General features: G+C 43.3%; 1 protein-coding gene across 1 annotated transcript; it reads left to right on the plus strand.

The window, feature by feature from the left end:
• Positions 1-453: 453 nt before the first annotated feature.
• LOC127000031 (lipase lipl-4-like) lies at positions 454-25648 on the plus strand. Its single transcript, XM_050863435.1, has 11 exons — positions 454-577; positions 3381-3582; positions 7434-7738; positions 7912-8000; positions 14688-14802; positions 15418-15568; positions 16537-16629; positions 20149-20304; positions 21872-21956; positions 23569-23711; positions 24350-25648. Exons 1-11 carry the CDS (start codon positions 573-575, stop codon positions 24539-24541), a joined length of 1536 nt encoding a protein of 511 aa, XP_050719392.1. The 5' UTR covers positions 454-572; the 3' UTR covers positions 24542-25648.
• The last annotated feature ends 7 nt before the right edge of the window (positions 25649-25655 follow it).

Genomic DNA, 25655 nt, shown 5'->3' on the forward strand with positions numbered 1-25655 from the left:
TCTCTCTCTCTCTCTCTCTCTCTCTCTCTCTCTCTCTCTCTCTCTCTCTCTCTCTCTCTCTCTCTCTCTCTCTCTCTCTCTCTCTCTCTCTCTCTCTCTCTCTCTCTCTCTCTCTCTCTCTCTCTCTCTCTCTCTCTCTCTCTCTCTCTCTCTCTCTCTCTCTCTCTCTCTCTCTCTCTCTCTCTCTCTCTCTCTCTCTCTCTCTCTCTCTCTCTCTCTCTCTCTCTCTCTCTCTCTCTCTCTCTCTCTCTCTCTCTCTCTCTCTCTCTCTCTCTCCTCTCTCTCTCTCTCTCTCTCTCTCTCTCTCTCTCTCTCTCTAAAGTGAAAAAGCAAAAAAAAGGCAAAGGCAGTGAGCAGTGGCAGAGCAGCAGGCGCAGAAAAAGAAATTTCTCTCTCTCCCTCCCTCAATCAATCGATCGATCAAAGCAGCAAGAGAAAAAGAGAAGAGACGAGGACAGGAGCGCACGCAGGAATATACCATACCGACTTCCTGATCACCTTCCCTCCTTCGTCCTCATTCTTCTCTTCCTCCTCCTCCTCCTCCTCGTTGCTGCCATCTGCCTGAGCCAAAGATGAGGTAAGTTGTCCCTTCTCAAGAGTGCCATATAAGTGTCTGAAGGATGAATACGATAGAGGTGTGTTACATGCCATCATCCTTTTTTTTCATGTTTTTTTGTAGTCTACGTGTTCGTACAGGAGTCATTTTACCTTTTTTTTCTTTGTTTTGTTCTGTTGTGCTTTTGAGAGGAGGATTTCATTGTCTTATATCATTGTCTTATCATTGTTATTCGTCAATATTGGTGTACCATTGTTATTATCATCACTGTTTATTCATTCCAACTCTTCTTCAACAAACGCGCGGATATATATATTTTTCTCTCTCTCTCATTTTATGCTATTTACTTTCACTATTTACATATTCTGCCACCTGTTATTGGCCTCGCTACCACTCATGAAGCTAAGTTATAAAGCGATTTGTTCATTAGAGCGCAAACGTCAATGGTTTTACATCCTCTGTTCCGGAATCGCTTATATTTTATTTTCTGTTTTCCTTGTCACTGTTTCTCTTACTGCTTGTGATCGTTATTTCATGTCTTTTCTTTCTTTCTTTCTTCCTCTCTCTCTTTCTTTCTAACTTTTTTCTTTCTTTTTCTTTCATTTTGTTTCTTCCTATTTCTCTCTTTCTTTCTTTCCTTCTTTTCTTCTTTCTCTTTGTCTTTTTCTTCTTTCATTCTTTCTTTCTTTCACTCTTTCTTTCTTTTATTCTTACCTTCTCTTTCTCTTTTTCTTTCCCTTTGCTATCTTCAAATCCTCCTCCTTTCCCTAATACATTTTCCTTCCTCTATTTGGTCAATGATTCATTTTTTTCTTTCTTACTTTCTCTCCTTCTCTTTGTCTTTCTCTTTGCTATCTTCTTAATTTCTCTAATACATTTTTCTTCATATATTTGGTCAATGATTATTTTTTTCTTTCTTTCTTACTTTCTCTCTTTCTCTTTGTCTTTCCCTTTGCTATCTTCTTCTTTTCTCTAATACATTTTCCTTCATATATTTGGTCAGTGATTTATTTTTTTGGCGCACGCGTGTAAGTACTCAACTACGGGGCGTAACGTTGCCACCTGCCTTGTGCCACCTGGAGGAAATCTTGTGAGAGTGAAGTAAAAGTTAAAAGTAACCAATTACGAGCAAGGAAATTCGTGACAGTCGTGACGCAGAAAAGAGAAAAGAGAAAAAAAAGAGTAGAGAGAGAGAGAGAGAGAGAGAGAGAGAGAGAGAGAGAGAGAGAGAGAGAGAGAGAGAGAGAGATTCTTTACTGAAAATGTATCACTTTACTTTCTCCTTAATGTGTGCGTGTGCGTGTGTGTGTGTGTGTGTGTGTGTGTGTGCGTGTGTGTGTGTGTGTGTGTGTGTGTGTGTGTGTGTGTGTGTGTGTGTGTGTGTGTGTGTGTGTGTGTGTCCGCGCTGCTTGAAAGTCCTTCGCTACGTGTGTGCGAGTACGCCGCAAGGTAATGGCACACGCAAAACAGAGATATATATGAAAACCACTGACACATGCACCGACTTGCCTCAGAGTGAAAAATAAATAATATAAAAAACCCACAAGAAAAAAGGCATCGCTAATCAACTAAAGCATAAAATGGTACTCAGATTCTCACGCTGCCATACCATTTTCTTTTCTTTTAGCTTTTTTTTTTTCTTCTTCCGTCATGACTGAGTGATCGATTATCTTGTTTTCCCCGGACATGCAAGCAAGAAAACGATAATGAGATAGATGGGCAAAATCCTTATATGAAATCTGTCACATACTTCCATTTCTTGCGTAATTTTCCTTTTCTTATATATACATACTAATATATATGCCTCCGTCACTATATGCCCTTGGAAATGGCATAATAATCGTACATATTAATTTTTCACTTGCCTAATTTTTTCTTCTTACCTTTTCAATAGCTCACAATGTTGATACGTTTATAAGAATAAGGAAAATGAAACATGCCGTTAATTTTAAATATAACCAGTGGAGTTTAATGATATATGCATATTTTTTTTCCATTTTTTTTTCTCATTACAGTAATCTTCATGCATTTACCAGTTCGTTTCCTACTCTCTTATGGTCGAAATGGCCTTAAAATTACACTTACTCGAGTTTCACCTCTTGCTTAATTCAATTTTTAACTTCTCATGGTTTAGTTGAACAATTAGACAGCAATGAACACGAGAAATGGCGATATATCATGTTATTACACTTCACTTATTCACTATTTTTCGCATTCTTCCACGTTCGCAAATTCACCTCCCAGCCCACGCACGCTTATCACCTAACGAGATATTTACGGTTTTAATTTCTCTATCCATGCGTTCTCACCGACATTTGCTGCCATTACTTACGCCTTGACGCCATTCTATTTGCTCCTTAGACGCGTCCCCAACTTTTCTCACATTCGCCCCTTCACTCCGAGGCAACGTCATACAAGCAAACATTACCTGACATGCTATTTTAAGCCATTTCGATTACCTCCTTCATTCTTCCTCACTCTCCCTCACATTTATCATCGCTTTCATTCCCTCTGTTTCCCATCAAGAAGGTAGAAATCTCTCCACATGCTATCTTATAATCTTCAGTCATTCTTGCTCACATCCATCAAGCAATTACCAACACTTTCTTTTCGCTCTTCTCTGGACAAGCACATAATCTAGCATGATATATTACATTAAAACTCACCCACTCACGCTATTATTACAGCACTCTTTTCCTCATTCTCTGAACAAGCAAACATAACCTAGCACAAGAAATTACACTAAAAAAATAACCGCTGACGCTATCTCACTTCCATCACGTGATTATAGCGGCATTCTTTCCCTTTTTCTTCACACAAACAGACCGCACGTGACTAGATGCCTGTCGGGGAAGGAGTGCGCCTCGCTGGTGGGGCTGATGGTGGTCGTGGTGGCGGCCGTGGTTGCTCATGCCGGCGGAGGGGAAGTGCCGCAGATTCTTGGTGCTGAAGACTTGAATTTGGAGTCCCTCCCTAAACTGTCGAGGAGCAAGCGGAACCTTCACCCTCACGCGCGCCTCCCGACGGTAAGTTTCAAGGATGATTTACTGCAGGTGGCGGGGTATTGTAAGGTCTAGCGCCATAGGGAAGGTATATTAGTTGAGGTTTGTATTGGAGAGGAGAAGTTTAGGAAATTATAATATGCATCTTTCTTCCACCCAGTATCATCTGTGTGTGTGTGTGTGTGTGTGTGTGTGTGTGTGTGTGTGTGTGTGTGTGTGTGTGTGTGTGTGTGTGTGTGTGTAGCCTTCGGGTGCGGCCACTGTGTTGGGATGTCCAGAGGAGGTTATCAAATAGTCTCTCTTCCGGTTTTCTCTCTCTCTCTCTCTCTCTCTCTCTCTCTCTCTCTCTCTCTCTCTCTCTCTCTCTCTCTCTCTCTCTCTCTCTCTCTCTCTCTCTCTCTCTCTCTCTCTCTCTCTCTCTCTCTCTCTCTCTCTTTCAGTTCCACCATATTATTATTTACGGTGTTGCGTCCGTCGAGAAAGATAATGGGCAAGAAAGTTCACAATCGCGAGAATCCGTCTGTCGTTTCGAAGATTTGCACGAAGAGAAACCACTTTCGCTCTCTACGCCAGGGTGGTTTGTTGCACGGTACGGGGAGGAAATATCGGCATGCTGAGAATGAAAGTAAAGAAAAAATGATAATTATTAAAGTAAAGCTTTATAGGAGTATCAAGACAACCTCTCCATCCGAAACTGACTTCTCGTCTGGTCACTCCTATTTGCATTTGTAGGAGAAGCGATTTACATAGATTTACATAGAAAATCAGACCACACAGCCACATAATTCAGACTAGGTGGTCTGTCCTTAAATTTAAGTGATTCTACATTAATCAAATGGCTCCAAACCGTTGCATTTCAACTCTAGTTATTATTAAGTTCAAGGAAGTGACGGTCGTGTTACACTGGACCACTGAAGGTGGGAGCTTATTCCATTCTCGCACTACAACGTTGGTGAAGAAAAATTTGGTGCAGTCTGAATTTACTTGCCTACATTTGAGTTTTATGCCATTGTTCCTCGTTCGCAAAGTGTCATCGATCATAAACAATTCTGATCTGTCCACATTCGTGAAACCATTAAGTATTTTAAAACATTCAATCAGTTTTCGTCGGAGGCGACGTTTCTATAAGTGGCCTTTTTTTCTTTCTTTTTCTATTGCCCTTGAGCTGCCTTCTTTACCGTAAAAACAAGCTAAGTCGCGGGATCTGCCAAACTACAGACATGTGCACCTTCAGGCGGTGGTGCGGTTCGTGCCTATATATGGTTGACGTGGAAGACTCGTTGACTCACCTTCGGGATATAGAACGGGATAGGAAACGGGCTCTAGCATCCTCCCACAAGCATTACGCGCTCTCACTCTTGATGCGTAAACTCAGGACCTTAGTGAGGTTAGCATAACCTCCACGGCGGCGACCCGGTGGTCAGTGGCTGCCCTTGGTGTGTGTGTGTGTGTGTGTGTGTGTGTGTGTGTGTGTGTGTGCTATGATGGTTGCCACTTGACAGACAGTTGCACTGCTGGAGTGAGTTTTTGTGCTTGTTGTTGTTGAGGGAGATGGTCTTGAAGAACGAACTCGGGATATATTTAACTCTTGTCAAATATGGTCTATGAAGTGAGAGATTGAACAGAAAATAGGCTACTACACCACGGAATTACTGTAGTAACGCATTATTATGATTATTTTTATTTTTATTACTATTACTATTATTATTACTTTTGTAGTAGTAGTAGTAGTAGTAGTAGTAGTAGTAGTAGTAGTAGTAGTAGTAGTAGTAGTAGTAGTAGTAGTAGTAGTAGGACAGCCATAGTAGGAAAAAATAGGTTTGGTAGCCTTGACAAGGAAAGGAAAGTAGGAGAAGCGAAGCCTGTCCCACATGTAAGGATTTCAGGAAGTCAGGAAGGAGATTAGTTGAAATTAATTACAGTGTCTGGGCTGGGTAGGAAAGGGATGGAAGGTGAGATGGGGTTTGCGGCGAACTGATTGCCAACTAGGTCATGTTTTTGCAAGGGTGTCCTGAGGCGGCGGTGTCGGGGACGTTAGGTGGTGGTGGTGGTGGTGGTGGTGGTCAAGGAGGGTGGTGGTGGTGGTGGGGAGAGGCAGGTGAGAGGCTCAAGGTCATGCAGAGATTTACGGACAGGTATCTTCCTTGCTCTTTACTTTTCCTTTCGTTCATTTTTTCTTTATTTTTTCATTTTTTTATCTTTTTCTTTTCTTTTCTTCCTTCATTCATTAATATATTTATTACCTGCTTCTTTATTTCCTTCCTTCCTCTATGAACAGTCTAGTATTTTTTTTCTTTTCAATTTTGACACAAGAAATCGAAAGCATCTCCCCAAAACAACTATTCACTTCCATTCATCTCTCTCTTATTCATCTATATTTCAACTTGAGACTGGTTTGCGGGTGAGTTCCTTATCAGTGTTCTTTTGTCTCGTTAAGAAAACAAAACCAGTTCATATTTGTAATCAGGTATACAAGTGTAACACATCAGCACATGGGCGTATTAGCTTTACATGGGAGAAGCAGCACCTGCCACACCCGTCATACTGTCTCAAGATCCAATGGAAAACTCTTACACTGCCGTTTGGAGTCAGATTCTTTATATATTTAGAATCCGGAAGAGTCGATCATGCACACCCACACACACACACCCACAAAAAAATCGTCGAGTGTGTTTCTCTCGCTTTGCTTTTTGTATATACAGAGTTATGATCATGAGATATAAACCTACATGAGAGGCGTAAACCGTTGACTATAGATGTGATAAGAAAACGAGTAAACTCTTTCGTTGTCTAAGAAAATTTATATACAGAATTATGATCGTGACCTATAATCCACGTAGCCGTAAACCGTCGGATATAGTTGTGATAAGAAAACAGGTCATTTCCGGCATTAACTAAGAGAATAAACGGGATTTCCCCACGACATTAAGGTTCTTCGAGCACTGTACGTACATTAAGGTCACACGGGCTTGGCGGGAAAGACTTCCAGGTCCTTGGCGCAGCAGTCCATAAACAAGGTCCGGTAATTTCCGACCCGCCCTCGCTTTCCTTTCTTCCACCCCCTTCCCGGCCTGTCTCCCCGCTGATGACTCCGCTGTTTTTATTAACCAGTTCACTTTCAAGCCCCAGGGAGGTTTTCAACTTCCGTGTGGGTCTTTCATGCGTGCCAATGTGATTCCTTTCGCCTTCCGCCATTGGGGATGCTGGGGTGTGGTGTTTTTGAGTGCGAACTAAGTGCACTCGAGTACCAGCTGCCATTTCCATTAACATTCAGTGCGTGTGTGTGCTATATATTGCCCCTCAGTCTGGTATAAGCGCGTATCACTCAGGTGGGTGTGCAAGCCAAAGCAGTTTATCTTTCCATTGTGTTCGGTTAACGTCCATCATTCCATTGTGTTGCAAACGTGCTTTACTATATTGTTTTTCATCAACATACGTCATTTTTTTGCTCATCCGTGTGTAAGACCAGAAGCCTCGTCACATCCCTCCCGCCACGGCCAAGGGCAAGGCCCCATTGTGTTCCCACCCCTCCTCTTCCTCTCAGTCTTGCCTCCCACGGCGAGTGACAGCGGGGTCGGCCGAATCATTCCTATGCTGACCACTGACTGGCGCGCGTCGTGCGAGGGACGCAATGAAAAACAAACATGCATAAATTATATCGGAGGTTACTTATGTAAAATAGGTTGTTACTTGTATAACGAAGAACAAATTTTTGCGTCTTTGTCAGTTGCTCTTTGGAATTATCAACTTTAAGGCATCATTCCATTGTCTTTGAATTATCATTAACCATACTTTCATCCTATGCACCTGTCCCCACTGAGCTCTGGGAATCCCCGACCTTTCTCATCCCGACCTTGCCATCGCTTTCCCCGCAGCCGGAGCTGATACGCGCTCGTGGGTACCCTGCCGAGGTGCACCAGGTGGTTACGGAGGACAAGTATATCCTGGAGATTCACCGGATACCCCACGGGAGGCACGAGAGTCCAGTCCAGGGCCCGACCTACAAGCAGCCTTATCACGATGGCAAGACGTACTCCCACACACCCTCCAGACCGAACACCCTGAACCACAACCACCACCAGCAATATCCCGCCCACCCCTACCTCAACGCTGGTGGTGCCGACTCGTGGCCGAAGGAGAGGCACCATAACACGACCATATTGGATGGCGATGATGTAGGGTGAGTCGTAAATCTTCAAATGACCTTCTCACTCTACTTACTATCTCTCAAGTTCACATAAAAAAAAAAAGTGACCATACATGTAATCAACGGCGGTGACGAGGCAGTATATCCTCGTGGTGAGCGTGATGGTGATTTCTAGTTCTCACATACTTTTTTGTGTGGGTTGACAGACGGAACGGCAGACGGGTCGTGTTCCTGTTCCACGGCATCACTTGCTCCAGTGCCGACTACGTCATGAACGACCCCAATCAGGCGCTTGGTGAGTGTCTGGCGGCCTTTAGTCTCTCATCTTATATATTCGTGCTGGTTTAAATCCACGTGTTATCAACGTAGAAAGAATAAATCTTATAGACACTGTTTTCGTAGAAATTAAAAACCGTTCAAGTAAATTAGTTATTGGCATTGTTTACAGACCTACAAACCAAGCAATGGAAATAGACAGAAAACTGTTCGAACAAATTTCTAACATATGCAATCAATTTGAAGCTGTAATTATGTAAGGAGTTGGGGAGACACGTTAAACATACACTCAGGTCACGATCTATACAGTAACTTAATAGAAACTGCGCTTTATCAGAATGTGCATAAACAAACTCGCGATAATAACATCCTCGATCTAGTTCTCACAACTAAAGAAAGCCTAGTTAATAATCTCAATGTTGGTACAGAATTCAGCGACAGCGATCATCGAATGATTTCGTTTAAAATAAAAATCAAAGAGGACATGAAAACGAGTGAAGAAAAAATGCCTGATTACCGACGTGCGGATTTTGACAAACTAAGAAATTTACAAGCGAATCCAGACTGGAGCGAAGTTTCTGCAGCCTCAGATATAAATAAAGCTTGGGAAACATTCACAGAAACTTTAAGTAAAGCCGTGAACTTATGCGTACCATTCCGTAAAAGACGACCAACAGCCAACTGGAAGCCTAAGTGGTGGAACAATCAACTCAAACGCCAAATTGAGAATAAAAATCGAGCGCGTCGCAAATACTTGATCACAAATAATGAAACATAAAATTGAACGCCAAAGATTACGCCGAGAAACAAAAAGAATCATACGTCTCAATAAAAGAAACCTAGAGCTTCATATTGCAAGCCCCAGCAAAACAAATCCTAAAGAATTTTTTGCCTACGTAAGAAATAAAAAAGTTCTCACCCCCAGTAGTGGCCCAATAGCAACTGTAAATGGCGAATCCACGAATGATAATAAAGAAATCGCTAACGCAGGGTAAGAGATGACCTTATAGAAGTGTTTAAAATTTTCAAGGGATTCGATAACGTTAATGTTTATGATTATTTTACAGTCTCTCAATCAAGTGTAACAAGAAACAATGGATACAAAATAACGAGGAAGCGTTTCAGCTCAAATGAATCAAAACACTTCTTCAACCGTGTCAGCAATGTATGGAATGTTTTTTTAATAATTTTTTTTCACGTCTTGGCCTATTGCGCCGGTAGGCTTCTTCCCGGTGGATCGTGATGATCGGTCCAAGGCTTCTTCCCGGTGGGGCCTGATGGTCGGCCCAGCCCGATCTGGCGCAGGCGAGTGTTTATAGTGGCGCCATCTTGCATTGGCTCATGCTGCCCTCCCGGAGCTCATCTTTAATCCTTGAATCTAGAGTCCAGGTTGATTGGTGGTCTTCTGGACAGCATGTGGGTAGTTTTAAGCCACACGGCGGCGGTTGAAAAATCCCAGCTTGGTGGCACCGGTCGGGGATTGAACTCGCGTCCTCCTGAACGCGGGGCCGTCTCGCTATCCGTTCAGCCACCGCCTCAAAACGTCGTCGAAAGCGAAACTATTTGCACGTTCAAAAATCGACTAGACAAATATTTAGAAGCTAACCCGAACATCCGCTATTTTGCTCCGGTCTAACAGAAAGTAGTGTTAGCTTAGTTGTCGTGTATGATCTTCCTTCTGTCCATGTAAAATTCCATTGTAGTTTTTCTATACTACATGGTATTCTTCCTTTTCGTGCCAGCCTCATCTGGAGGGACTGGTGGGAGGGGAGGAGCCTTCACCTTTGCTGTCCTGTGTCTCTGACTCGTAGATTAGAGTAGATGGTAGCAACAACAAACAGCCTAGTTAGGACCAAGAGGTCTGTTGCTGTTTGCTTTTCCTTTGTACTCCTTTCTATTCCTTTGTACTCCTCCTGCTCCTCCTCCTTCGCCTCCTCTAGCTTCTCCCCCATTCTTCCTCCTATTTCTCTCCACTCCTCCTTTTTCTCCTTCCTCTTCCTTTTCTTCTTCCTCCCTGTCTTTCTACTTTTCCACCTCCTTCTCATGTTTCTTCTCCCTCCTTCTCTTCCTTTCTCCTTTTTATTTCTCCTCTTGTTCCTCCTTCTACTCTTTCTCCTTTCTCTTCCTCCTCCTCTTATTTCTCTTCCCCTCCTTCTTCTCTTCCTTCTCCCTGTCTCTTTCTCCTTCTCATCCAATTTCTTCCCCATCCTCCTTCTCCTTCCTCCTCTTCCTCCTCTTCATTCCTCCACTCACCTTCTTCCCCAACCATCCATTTCCCTTCCCTTCTACCTTTTTTCCGGTACAGCCCACGTACCTACCTAACGATCTGCCCACGCTTATTTCCTCCGTAATGAGCCAGACTAAGTGGGTGATGGCGGGGCTGAAAGGGAAAGGTTGCTCTGAGGTTCTATACTCATATGCAACCCTCACCTGTCGCCTTACCTGACCACTAATGACTCTGACCTTGCCACCTGTCTGCCTGCTTACACTTCTAGTTTAGCAACGCCCCTGACTAGACGCTCTTGACAGGGAAGAGACAGGGGAGATACGCAGACACGATTACGCAAAAGACAGCAACAGTTCAACATCTGCTTATTCAGTTTTCTAAGTCCATGTCTGTCAGTACTACTTTCCAGCTACTCTCTTCTCTATTTGCCAGGTTTTCTATTACAATACTGACCTACCAGCATTCCTCCCGACCAGTCTATACGTCTCTTGCCATATATATTGACTTTCATTTATCTACTTGCTCATTACATGAATGAGAAAAAATCTATTTATAATTGAACAACTTCCAATTATCACAGGGTCTTCCATTAGCGACATTTTCTACCTTTCCGCCTGTTTTTCTACCTACCTGCCGAACTAGCTATTATGGAACCCTACCTGGCAATTTCCGAACCAGTCTACCTGCCCACATTATCATCTGCTTCACTTCCTCATTCTTTGACCCCATTCCCCCGGCTCAGCCTTCCTTCCTGTTCCCCCGGACGTAGCCGGCCTTGAAAGACGGAGGGCGGGATGGATGGACGAATTAGTACGTTCATTCATCCATTCACTGTTGCGTAATATACAGGCATACATACATACATATATATTAGATACAGATACATACATATATACATACATACATACATACATACATATACATACATAGTACATACATACATATTTTTATACATGGAAGAATACATATATACAGTCAGTCAGATAACCAGCCAGACAAAGAGATAATGATAGACAGATAGACAGACAGATAGATAACTTGATATTGACAACACCTGAGCAAAAATTATACGTAGTTACACATTTTATCTTTCAATGGTCCAGAAAAAAATAAAAATATATGAATATAAACATTAATACAAAAATACATACAAATTCAAATCACAAGTGAGCAATCCAAAATTTCGGAACATAAGAAAACAAACAAGAAACTCTGAACTTAAGCTAGCAGTACACACAGGCAACATAGTGCTCTTATATAACTTCACAAATAATGACAATGATCTGGAACTGCCCCATGAATTAGATTGAAAGATGTTGCGAACTTCTAAAATTAAGATACCTGACAAAGACGTGTTCTTCCGTGTGTGCCGACCCGCATGTACACAGCGGCTCCTCGCAAGCAAACGGCCGCTAAGAGGTGAGATGATGACACACGAAAGCGCCTAAAAGCTATTCCAAGGGCTTCGTTGATGCTATGTTTATCGCGGCAAATAGATCACACTGTTAGGTTTGAGTTGCAAAATATTAACCCGTCCGCTGCGATTGGCACGGATTTCGCCCTCACTGGTAGCCTGGTAACACATGCTCCCAGGTCTTTTTGTGCCTCTGTGGTGAGTAGTAGAGTGTTTCCCTTGTGGTATTGGTATGCTGGATTTACCCTCCCAAGATGCATGACCTCACATTTTTCTTCACTAAATTGGAGCAGCCACTTTTTGTTCCACTCCTGTAGCTTGGTGATGTCTTCTTGTAGGAAATCCGCATCCAATGGGTTAAAGTAGGCTATCCTCTTGGCGATACAGAATGCATGGCGCGATTCTTTAGTGTGTCCCTCGCTACTGGAACTTGCAGTCACCAATGTTTTTATTTGTACGATCTGTTATACATACACCCCAGTATTATACCTCGTGTTTAATACAGCTCGTGATACAGAGGGAAAAAAAGAGTCATCATCAAATCCATGCAGCTCTAAGCACATTCTCGCGTTAAACTTTATTTCTCTACTTTTAAAATAAGCTTAAGAGGTGGCAGCGAAAACATACGCCCCCATCTTTACCTGTACCTTTGCGCGGTGGACGGACTGCCTGACTCAATGTAGCAGATGTATTGCTTGTCGTAGCTCTGACGCCAAGGATCTGCATCAGGAACCACTCATATATATTTTTTACATCAAAGGAGGGAGGTCAAGGGCAAAAAATTAAAACAACGACAACAAGCCCGCTAATGCTGCTCCGAACGAAAGAAAGAAGAACGAGAGGTCGGAAGAGGTCAAGTTCGTTTAGAGAGGCGTCATGATACTCTTCTCTTGAATGTGTATGTGCATAATTTGACCCCTGCTACACGGCTGCAGATAATACTACAACATCACTTTTCTTTGCAATGACGGATTATTCTTTTGCACCAAGGAATCAAAATCATCGGAGTGAGCCACATCATCCTCTGCGTGAGCCCTAGAGGTCGATGGCACTGAGCCGTCCCTCCTGTAAGGTGATCGGCGGCTGGTGTATCGACCGCAGTGACTCGGCCAGACCCTCCACAACCAAATCACTCTACTGTATCATCCATGAGGACCAACAGGCGTAACAACGATAAAAACTCATCTGACTCTCAACCTTCCTTTACCATTTTAACGAACAATACTAACGCATATAATGAGCGGTAAACAGGAAATGGGAGGCACTTGCTTAACTCTTATAGCTGTCAGTATGTGCCGCGGCCATTCTGCCTCTCCACCTTCTCCTTAAAAGACTTAAACCACTGATTCAGCCTCGCGCAAAATACCAAATCAAGAACCCTTGCGATCGGCGGACACACATAATTATGTGTGCCCAATCAATGGAAAGTAGCTAATGTGACGCCGATTTTCAAAAAGGGAGACAAGTCAGCCACCTCAAATTATCGCCAAATTAGCTTAACATCAGTTGTAGGAAAGACGTTGGAGTCAATTATAGCCGGGAACATTCGGGACCATCTAGAGAAGCAATAGAGCTCTGAAGTCATTCTAAAACTTTACTTAGCACTGGTTAGACCTCATCTCGATTATGCAGTTCAGTTCTGGTCCCCCTACTATAGAATGGATATCAAAATGTTAGAATCTGTACAGAGGAGGATGACAAAGATGATTCAAGGGGTGAGAAACTTGCCTTATAAAGATAGACTGAAACATTTAAATCTACACTCGCTGGAAAGGCGAAGGTTGCAAGGAGACCTGATCGAAGTCTATAAATGGATGAAGGGCTTTAATAAAGGGGATGTCAATAAGATTTTGGTAGTAAAAGAGCCAGGTAGGACACGTAGCAATGGTTTTAAGTTAGACAAATTTAGATTCAGCAAAGACAGGCAAGAATTGGTTCACCAATAGAATGGTAGATGAATGGAACAGGCTTGACAGCCATGTTGTGGGTGCAAATACCATAGATACATTCAAGAAGAGGTTAGATGAAGTCATGGATAGTGAGGTAAGGTGGGGTTGAGAGTACAGGAGCTGCCTTGTATAGGCCAACCGGCCTCTTGCAGACTCCTTACGTTCTTATGTTCTTATGTTATATAAGCGGTTAGGGACACAGGAAGATGACCGCGTAATCTGAATGCAAGTCCCGAGAATGGTTGTCTGTTCTCTCAGTCCTCCGTATAATTTCCAGCGGACCGGTCAACGCTTTTAACCTTCGTAATGACTGCAGCACACACACAAACCAAACAGAGTATACAGACATGCTAACAGGAAGATAAACACACACACACACACACACACACACACACACACACACACACACACACACACACACACACACACCTCACCCCCTTCCCTTCCTTTAGTTTCCCTTTTTCTCCTCTCCTCTCCTCTCCTTACCTTGTCCCACTCTCGCTTCTCCCTTTCCTTCCCTCTCCCTTCATTATCCTTGTCCCACACTGTCTTGCCCTACCCATACCCTCCTCGTCCCCCTCCCTACCCTCTCATTCCCTTACTAGCCCTCCCCTACCCTACCTTACCCTACTCAACTTCTTTCAACCATACTGACCTCCCTTTAATCTCCTAATCCCAACCTACTCATCTTGCTATGCACCCCGACCGTCTTGTCCCTTCCCTCCGGCCCATCCATCTTGATTGTCCCCATCCAACCTTATCTCGACCTTCTCTCTCCTTCACTATCACTCGTTCCCTTTCTTCCTCTTCCTTGTGCCATCTTACCTTCAGAAACCTACTCTTTTTCTAGTCTCGTCCTCCCTTTACCTTCATCTTTTTCTCACCCTCGAACACCTTTTCTTCCTTCTTTTTAGTTTTCCTTACTGCCGGTTTCCTATATACCTCACCTTACCTCACCTTTTCTCTCCCATTCTAGCCGCATCTCACCTCTCCTTGATGTTCTCTTTCTCCTTTGAATACCATTCCTTCCCTCTTATTCGTTTCTCTTCCTTCCGTTTTCCTACTTAACCTCACTTCGCCTCAAGGACTTCAACATCTCTTATTTTCCTTGCGCAGGTTTCGTGATGGCTGACGCGGGTTACGACGTGTGGATCGGGAACATCAGAGGCAACTTCTACGGGCGTCGCCACGTCAGCTTGTCGCCCGAGGAGGAAAAATTCTGGGACTTCACGTGAGTTTTTTTAAATTTTTTTTTACGTCACGGCCTATTGTGCCGTAAAGCTTTTTCACTGATGGGGGCCTGATGGTCGGCCCAGCCCGTTGTGGCGCAGGCGAATGTTTATAGAGGCGTCATCTTGTTTAGGCCCATACTGCCCCCCAGAGCTCATCTTTGAGCCTCTCTTTGGAGAGGTAATCTAGAGTCCGGATCTCCCGGCACGCTAACCACTCAGCCACCGCCTCCCCATTGGGAGACGACGTTATCAAACCACAAGGGCGCGGCTCAAAAACAGTTAATGGGCGAAGGGATGACAAGCTGTGGGGATAAAATACGTAAAAGAAAGTAATTTGTTTTTGTACAGGGCGAGACTTGGTAATAGTTGAATGAGTGAGGGAAATGAATGAAGGGAAACAGAATGCAGAAGAAGATGAGTGAAGGGGCAACAGGATGAATGAGGAGTAACAAGGTGAGAAGAATGAGAACGAATGCATGTGAACGTGACTAATTAGAAAAAAAAAACTATAAAACTATCACTAAAACACTTGCAACTTCTTTCCTTTATTTTTCTCCATCCCGAGATATGTCTACCGGTTGTTGTTGCCTCAGTGTTGTGGCTTGTGGTTGCAGGTGGAGTGAGCCCGCCCGCTACGACGTGCCTGCCATGCTTTCCTACGTGATGAAGGTGAGCGGTTCCAAGAAAGTGAGTTATGTTGGTCACTCTATGGGCGCCTCCCTCCTCTTCGTCAGTCTTCACCTCTACCCCGTCATGAACACCTGGGTAAGCACACGTACTCAGCCTCTTGTGTACTCTTCTGTGTTACCTGTTGCTTTGGGGAGGGGGAAAGGGGGGGGCACTGTTTTTTTTTCCCTCTCTCTCTCTCTCTCTCTCTCTCTCTCTCTCTCTCTCTCTCTCTCTCTCTCTCTCTCTCTCTCTCTCTCTCTCTCTCTCTCTCTCTCTCTCTCTCTCTCTCTCTCTCTCTCTCTCTCTCTCTCTCTCTGTGTGTGTTTATCTTTTTCCTGATTATTTTCACAGTCCGTTTTCGTTTAGTGATTTTGGGCAAGTGCATTCTTACCTGTCTACCTGTCACCTTCTTATCTCACTCACATTTCGACACCTGTCCTCTGGTTGATTCTCTCTCTCTCTCTCTCTCTCTCTCTCTCTCTCTCTCTCTCTCTCTCTCTCTCTCTCTCTCTCTCTCTCTCTCTCTCTCTCTCTCTCTCTCTCTCTCTCTCTCTCTCTCTCTCTCTCTCTCTCTTTACCCTCCCCACTACCACTTCCTTATCCTCCCATATTTACTCTTTTCAGGAAGGTAGTCATTTCCCGTTCTTTTTATTTATGTTACTTCGGTTCTTTTTATAGCCTTAATTAAGTCCTCCATCACCTCCCCTCTGCTGCTGACACGTGTTCCGGGTATTTCGTTGGGTTAAAAACAAAATATTTTCTCTCTTCCTTCTCTCTGTGTTTTACCTGTCCCTTTCATTATCATCATGTCATAATTCGTGGCTGGTTTCTTGTCTAGCTTGTCCTTTCCTCCCCCCTCTTGATTCCTTCCGTGAGGTACACCCTTTTAATTGCACTCCCCTACCCCCGTGTCTTGCCTCACGAACAACGATCTACTTCCTTCCTCGTTTCCTGCCGGCCGCTTTTTTCCTGTCATCCTTCCAGCCTGTTTTTCCTGTACTTTTCCTTTTCTTCTCATCCACCTTGTCTCTCGAGTTACCATCCTTTGTGTTACCTTCCTGCAGCTGCACGGAGTGGCTGCGCTCGCTCCTGCGGCCTACATGCACAACAAGCAGGGGCCCCTTCGCGTCGTCGCACCCTTCATTGAGGAGATCGAGGTAAGTTGTCGAAAGAAGAACCATTGTTGTGGTATGTAAGGAAAATCTAATGCTAAGTAACTTAACCCGGTAGCAGCGGGGATCAAGTTTCTTAAAGGCCCTTCCCTCTAAGCGAGGAAAATGAGAAAAAAATCATCACTCACGGAAACCATTTCATAATATATATCAACGCATTTGTGAACAGTTTATGCATCATCTATTTTGAGGGGGTTTATATCATAGCAAAAATTTGGCCTGTCGCTGGCACACGGTAAAGTCACAAATTTGGCCCGTCGCTGCTACCGGTTTAAACATTGATTAGCGGTATAACGGTAAGAAAAAACTGAGGAAAAGTAACTTATGCATTGAGACCAGAAAGACGGAAGGAGTCAAATAGAAATTGCCAGTTTTTGTGAGAATGCTGCACGACCCCCAGCGTGATCACGACTAGTTATATATATAGATTCTGGGTCTGAGGTCAAACACTGTACTTGAGTGGAGTTTCAAGGTTGTTCCAGATTTAGAAGAGGGCGGAAGAGCGGGTATGAGTGATGGGCGGGGAGGAGAGCTGCATAGAGGAGGAAGTTCAGGAAAGGTGGGATGGAGACAGGAGAGTGAAATTATGCGGAGGGAAGGGGTGGGAGGGGAAGGTGTGGGGAGGGCAAGGGCAAGGGGGAAAAACTAAAACAAGAGAAATTGCAAGAAGCGAATGAGACAAAAAGCATTCCATATTCTTCTTGCATTTTTTTTTTCGATTCCTCCCGTGAGAGCGTCTACCCTGGATGTCTTAATAAAAGGTTACCCGTTTATTGCGTCATTTTAATCTTCACAAACACCTAACATTGTGAGCGTCTAACCTTGCAAGTTTCTCTGCCTCGTGTTGCTCTATTCTTCATTAGAGAGAAGGGCAAAAAGCCGTTTCAGGAACTAGCAATTTTGAAGCTTATTCTGCAGGTTCTTGGATAAGGTGACTTGCTGTTGTCTTGTAGTGATCAGGGGGAGACAGTGTCGCTTCAGGAGAGCATTTCTGAATCACTTTTTTTTTTTTTGTCGCGGGACGGGTTCGTTATAATATTCTTTCTTATCGACCCGCCTACAGCAAGGTATTCGTTACAACTTCGACTCTAAAAACTGTATATGATTTTTTTTTTATAATTCTGGCAATGCAGCCATTGTCCTCCCAAAACAGTTTTATGAGTGATTTTTAATTTCATATTTAATTAACTCTCACCTGTGACTCCTTTCATTTGTTTAACAGAAACAGGTCAAGGTTTCTTACAAAAAAAGGAACTTACGTTGGCTAATAACATTTTTAAGTTAGTTTAGATATTTAAAAGTCATTAAAACAAGACTCTATATGCGGTCACCTTGCGCCGTGATCTTCAAAGCGTCTGGCGGCGGTCAGGAGTATGTCAAGTATAGGAAATGTAAGCCTGAAATGCAGCATTGCTTAATTCTTATATCGGAAAGGTGGACATTCAGTAAGCGTGAGAACGTGTGGAAAGTTTTGTGCAGTGGACCGACATGAGGTGGAGGTGTGGAGAGAGGGAGTGGGGAGAGGATAGACACGTGGGGTTGTTGAGAGGGCCAAGGACGAGAGGCTGCGAAATGTTGTTATTTGGTTCTGAGGAATAGTTCAGGAAGTAGGGACTAGGCGGGAACCGGGCCATACGGCTTTAGGGAAAAAAAGTAAAAATCTTGTAGAAAACGGGAGGGCGAAGGACAAGGTGATTGGAAAGATAATGGTGCAGTGAAAAGAATGTTATTTCTTTTATTTTACAGAAGCACTTTCATACATTTTTCTTTTGCAAGGTTATCGTGAGTGTACGTGCGTGTGTGTGTGTGTGTGTGTGTGTGTGTGTGTGAGAGAGAGAGAGAGAGAGAGAGAGAGAGAGAGAGAGAGATGGTAAGAGTGATAGAGCTCGAGAGAAAGAGAGAGCGCCAAAGAGGAAGAGGAAGAGCGCAAGAGGGAGAGCACGCGAGGAAGAGCATGCCAAGTAGGAGAGAGGGAGAGGAGTGAGTGAGAGCGCGAGAGAGCGAGCGAGCTAGAGAGCAAGAATTGTAACGCACAGGCCTTGACTTATTTTTCATCGAAACAACATAGATGCATACTTGTGTGTGTGTGTGTGTGTGTGTGTTTGTGTGTGTGTGTGTGCAGCGGTAATGTACAAAGTAGGCCCAGGAACGTTTTTCAAAGTGGGTCAGGCGTCTGTGTAAGGTCAGCAAGAATGATGGTAATTATGAGGAAAATATCTACACGATCGGTGAGGTTTATGTTGTTGACCTTTCCTTCAGAAAAAAAAGAGAAAAAGAAATCGTGTTAGCAATCAAGTAGATATAAAAATAATAAAGTGCAAGTCACTGAGGACGAGGATACGTTTCCAAGACTGTTGATGGGCATAAACTGCTGCAGGAATACAAGCATAAAATCCTTGTTAATATTTGTTTATATTTTTTTCTTTCTCGTACAACAACAATTTCCTGACCAGACGGACGGGGAAGCAAAGCAAATTACTGTCCATGAGAATATGACTGCATAGCAAACGAGTGAGTGAAGGGCAGGAAGGTGGGATGCTCATACTGCCGGCATAACAAACACGTCAGAAGGGAAAATATACAGAGAATGCCTCGGCTGAAATCAGAGGGGATTCCATGAGGTGTAAAATGTATACCTAGGAATGACATCTTTCCTTCATCGGGATATAAACTGTACGTTAAAAAAGCGGGATTAGAATAGTGGACAGGTAGGAAATGTGAAACAGAGAAACAGAGGGAGGCAGCGTTAAATTGCAACACCATATGAGGCGTAAAACTCTATAAAATAAAAATAATGTAATGTTTTCCTATGCAAAGGAACGAATCATGCACAAAATATATGACAAACAAGTGGGCAATGTGTGACGTTGTGAGTAGGCTCAAGCTGCAGCATTACGTATAAACGGCGCAAACCATTTACGTAAACATGCGGAAGTGAGAGAATAGCAAGCACCGGGTGTGTGCAAAATAAAAGATAAACATGGGGGCACACGCTGCGCGGCTGCGTGTGACTTCGGTGCTCACCTCCGTCTCATCGGCCCATGAGTGTGTGATGGATAAGGGCCCGTCACCCCGAGACACAAGGCAAGGGTGACATCCTTGTTACCTTAGTTTACCGTCCCCAGGTTTCCTCAGGTACCTTTTTATTGATCACCCCGAAAGAGAGGACAAACAGCTAGGTGGGCTGCGCTCCGACTGCCCAGATCGAGATTGGAAGCTGGAGTTTTACCCATGACAGCACGGAGGCGATCTGTGAAGACAGGAACACGTTGTGCTAACGGAGTATCTGAGACAGGCCGGGAAATTGTATATGAGCAATGTGTGACAGAGGAACAGAGGTAAAGGGTAAGCTAAAGCGTTCATATATACGTATATATATATATATATATATATATATATATATATATATATATATATATATATATATATATATATATATATAATGTTTTAACCGAGCAAAATGTATGACGTGTGTGCTAAACATGGGTGACTGTTGTGTTACAGAAGAGTTTCCGGCGGTCCGGGAAATACGAGCTGCTGCCCCTGAGGCCGGAGAGGCCCTACCTGGCCCACCTGTGCTCGCCGCTCTCCTTCCTCAACCCTGTCTGCTCCTTCATTCACTTCCTCATCGGCGGACCCAACGAAAACTACGTGGACCCGGTTAGTGCTTGAGCTTCCTCTTCTAAAGGACGCAAGATTTTGGGCATGAATATATTTTGCCAACTGTTCTTGAAGAATAAATACATTTTTCCCTCTGGACTGTAAAACAAACTTTTTCAACAGATTACACAGTGGGTAAGCTTTCTCAGTAAGCAACCCGATTACAAGCATATGCAGATTTTATAGTTTGAATACAGCCTCAACAATCTTTTCTTTACCTATTATCAAACATATTTGTTAATATTCAATGCAGGGATTGCTTATTGCTAAATAGACAGGCACTGTCGACCCAGCGAGAAGCTAAGTTTCCTCTCATAAATAATACAGAATAATCATGCAGAAGCACCTATCTTGCCGGCTATGTCTAATTCATACATCCTTTTTTCTTTTCCTTGTTAGAACAAAAGAAAATAAGCGTCATTATTGGAAGCTTTTCTTTCCGAGGACAATTACTTAACGTCAGTTCAAACAGTATTAGTATGCCAGACCCTGTCCTGAGCAAACCTTCTAACATGCTAATCTTCTTTGTTAGTAATAGACAGCATGGCAAAAATACGCCAAGCAAAACAAAGATGATTGCACGTAAAGTGTAAATCAACAAAGGCGAGAACCAATTAGAAGCTGCCGCTGGTCTTTGAGATGGTAAAAACTGACATCTCTTAGTGTGAAACATCTTTGATCACAGCGAATAATGGAGAGGAAGTGAGGTAAGGATTTTCCACACGCTGTCAGCCTAATTAATCACGTAATTACACACTACGGAGGCAGGGAGGTGGAGATTAATTACAATACCTCGAAATTTACTTGAAAAGTCTCCTTACAACTTACAAAAGACTGAATTGATTGGTATAGGAATTAAACAACGACAGATTACACACTTGTGGGTAAGTGACCCTGTTGGATATAGTAACTGACACTTTTCTGGTCACTCATTTCTGTTTACGTTTACAGGAGGAGCGTTTAGCGGACTCTTTTGTCTTTTGTTATTATTGTCCTTGGGCGTTTTCCTTTACTGTGAAAAAATATAATCTTCAGAAATGTAAAAAATATGAAAAGGCCCGCCCCACTTCCTTGTATGGGCTGCAAACCATTTAAACTTTCTCCTTTAACACGATATGAAACACAAATATATAGTCAAGAGTACGGAAAATTGAGAGGACGAGAAAGCACGGCAGAAGAAAACAACACATACAAAAAATATAGAGGGAGAGAAAAGATACGCATATGAAGATAGAATAATAAAATACATAAATAAATAAATAAGTAAAGTAAAACCAAATAAAATAACCTATAACCTCACACACATTAATGACCCAACGAGAAAAGGAATGTTAAACTTGCGATGCTCATTCCTTGTAGATACCTTCGTGTGGTTGACGCCAAGATGAAGCGGAAAACAACATGTAAACGTATGCGTATAAAAACTTGTTCTCTGTAAACTGGTGACTATTCCTCTTCCTTTTCTCTTTCTTGTCTTTCCGTGTCTTGTCCACCCAAAGCTTCCTCTTCCTCCGACAACCAGCGCCTAATCTTTCTTCTTTTTTCTTCTCTTCACTCTCCCTTTCAGAACTACCTGCCCGTGATCTACGCCCACACACCTGCCGGGACCAACTTCCGCATCCTAACTCACCTTTTGCAGATTGTTCGGTCACGTGAGTTTTTCTTTGATAATTCTTGGTAGTTCTGCGTCAGTCTTAACCTTCATGTCTCTGTTCGTCATTGCTTTCATCAGTGAGTTTCTTTTTCATTTCTCTCTCGCTGTGTCTGTCTGTTCGTCTCTGATTGCACCAACTTTTCAAGATCCTGTTTTTCTCTCTTCCTGCTTTCGTAACTTTGCATCACAGTTGACCTTACTTGATCTATGTTCCGCCGCATTATGTTGTGATATATTTTCTTCCTCTCTCTGTCTGTTTGTACTTTCGTGAAGCTTATACGAGGCATCTTACGGTATCGTTTTTTTGGTTTCATACTTGGTTCCATCGTTATTTTGTTTATAATATTTTTCCTGTTTCCCCTCCTCCTAATATTGCCATTGATACTATCACCACCACCACCATTACTTTCGTTGCAACAGTAACTACTACTACTACTACTACCACTATTACTACCACTTCCACTACCGCTTCTACTACTACTACTACTACTACTACTACTGTTACTACTATTACTACTACTACTACTGTTACTATTATTACTATTACTATTACTACTACTACTACTCCTACAATGACTGCTACTTCTGGTACTACTTCAATTTCTGCTATTACTACTACGTCAAGAAGTAGTAGTTGTTGTAGTAGTAGTAGTAGTAGTAGTAGTAGTAATAGTAACAATTATAGTGGCCCCGTTTCTGACACCAAGAGCTGAGTAACTGAAGAAACAACAATAGTAATACAATGAAAATAAACGGTCTTCCAATCAAGTGATCATATTAGCGCCAGCAAGGACGCCCGCACACGCGCCCACACCCACTCTCTCTCCCCCTACACACACACAGACTATGAAATCACCTTCCACACGGCCACCATCGCAGCCAATGCCATAACCTCTGCGGCACTGCACGTCTTACTGTCACATGCACTTGTACTTGGAATGCACACCTATACGATCAGTTTTTTATGTCGTTCATTCTCTCTTTCCTACTAACACCACAGAGAGGTCATACTGCATGCATTTCCTGTGCCCCACATCTTCGTAATGTACAGTCACACCTAATTGATTGACTCTACTTCCCCCTTGAACACAGATGAGTCTTGATACATACGTCATATGCGCAGAGTCCAGTCCTTCACAGTAAATTCATTCACATAGATAAGTCTTGCAGAATCACTCCATTGACTCAACTCTTTTCTTGATCACTCTAGTCACTCTACCTTCTTTAACATGGGAAGGTCTTATTGCATATGTCCAGTGCACGTGAACCAGGACTTAACAGATGTAATCAGACTTCCACACTCCTATTCACTCTGCCTTTCAGAGACACGCCAGTTCTCGTCGACAGACCGACTTGTTCGGCTAGATTTCGATCGCTGATAGAGTCAGTCTGTCGGCACCCTGCTAGGGCCGCCTTTGGCATTGGCCCGTGCTCCCCCGTACAGGGGGGGAGCAATGTTTTCCCTCTTAACGGGCCGTCTCCGGACAAGGGCCCGTTTCCCCTAGTGATACTAGGGGATAAATCTTTTGACTGACTCTGCCTTTCCGTAATGTACTCACTCTTTCACAAACCGTCCTATATTCATTCTACCTTCCCTAATTTCCACACAGAAAAGTTCCAAGCTTTCGATTATGGGCAGGAGAGGAATGTGAAAGAGTACGGTACCCCCAGCCCCCCGCGGTACTCCTTGGGCAGCGTGAGGGTCCCCGTGGGCGTGTTTTGGGCCGAGAATGACTGGGTGGTGGATCCCAAGGTAAGACAACAGAGGCTTTATTTTTACGCCTCTTCCTTACTTCCTATTCTTTCTTCCTTTCAATGACTCACTCTCCCTTCTTCCCTCTCTGTTTGTCTTGCTTTTGTAATATCTTTGTCTTTCTTCCGCATTGCTTTGAGCCCCCCCCCCCTTTTTTTTTGCTTCCTTTTCTTTCCTTTTGTTTTTTGTTTTAATCTTTCTTTCGTTCTCTCCTTGTTTCATTTCCACCTTTTCCTCTCTTTCCTTTATCTTCCTTCTTCCCTTTAATTTTTTCCTTATATAATTCTCCTGATTCATTGCTTTTCTTCCTTTTTTCTTCAGTTTTCCTTCCACTCAATGTCCCGTTGTCATAAAAAAAAAAAGAGAACCGTCATAGAAAACGGTTCTCACTCGTTGACAAAGTTGATTAGCAGCTTTTCTTCTTGCGTAATATAAAAGTGTGCATAATAAGGTTATACGCCGTGTGAATGGTATGACCTTGTGTGTGTGTGTGTGTGTGTGTGTGTGTGTGTGTGTGTGTGTGTGTTCGTGGGAATTACAAACATGACTTGCGGGTTAACTATTATTTGCTCTTGTATACTCTGACCGCCATACCCGGCACACATGACTGGACAGGAGTAACACTTTCTTTTTTTCAGGACGTGGCACTCACCGCCTCTGAACTCCCCTGGGTGGCTTACAACTACAAGGTTCCCCTCAAGGATTTCAACCACTTGGACTTCATGTGGGCCGAAAACGCCGCCGAGCTGGTGTACAAACCGGTGCTGGAATATCTAAGGAAGTGCGAGCAGCGAGAATTCCACCACAACCACCAGAACAACTATTACTGAGAAGAGGGATGAGAGGAAAACAGAAGTGTGTGTTTGATGTGATTTGGAGACGGTAACGCAATACTGTGATATCTGTAAAAATGAGTAGTGAAAGTAGCCGTCTTGGGTGTGAATGCAGGTCCGATTACCGTGCCATTGGAAATTTGTCAGCTAAAAAGCAACAATGAAAAACACAGCTTGACCAGATTTTTCAGTGGAAGGGAAAAGGAATGACCCACGCAAAAACACTGTTGGAACATTAGTAATATAATCTGCTCTGGTCTGTGGAACACCGGAATAACATGACCTTCCGATCACTCCTTAGTCAAATATACCAGTGAATATACCAGTGAATGTCCAAGAAACACCGGAGCTGAGAAATCTGAAGGAGCATTGCCGCCTTGATCAGGGCTTTGTAAGAGGTGAGCAAACAGACAGACCTGACTATTAGAGTCTTAAACCTCGATACAGCGAAATTAAACTATGCATCAGTGTAATGAACAAAACCCTGAAGTTGAACAAGGAACAGTGACGGGCTGCCTAGTGGAGAGATATGAGTTTTAACAGTGAGGAAATGCAATACAAACATGCACCAGTGGAAGGAAGTGAAAAGCCTCTAGTTGAATGAGGAAGTAAGTTAGCGGAAGGCCCAGACAGCGTCCCACCGTGCAAATAGACTCAGCAGGATCGCAGACGACCTGAGTGGTGGGTCCGCCGCGGAGTGAGTTCGGGACAGACTGACGCAGCGCAAAGAGTGAAGGAAAGAAAGAATGAAAGAGAGAAAGAAAGGAAGAAAAGATGAGGCTGACCGATAATACTCATATGATAATTTCAATTGGAAAGTGAAGTAGAGACTAAATGAGTAGATTACGGTGAATTAACGGTGATAAAACGAACGCTCAACAGTTTGGTGTGGCGGCGTCTGCACGTGACTGACATGTTTACTCTGGGCATTTGTCTGTGATTAATATTCTCTTTCGGTTACGAAGGGAAACAGTTATTGAATTGATAAAGCTCTTTCATGTCTGTTTGTCTCTGTCCACCGGTCTGTCTGTCCCTCTCTTTTTTTTTTTTGCTGCATTCCTTCTCTTTTGTTGATGTATTTTGCAAATATAGTTTTTTTCCTCATTCGTTG

This window comes from Eriocheir sinensis, chromosome 17 (assembly GCF_024679095.1).
Source record: "Eriocheir sinensis breed Jianghai 21 chromosome 17, ASM2467909v1, whole genome shotgun sequence".
NCBI classification, from domain to species: Eukaryota; Metazoa; Arthropoda; class Malacostraca; order Decapoda; family Varunidae; genus Eriocheir; species Eriocheir sinensis.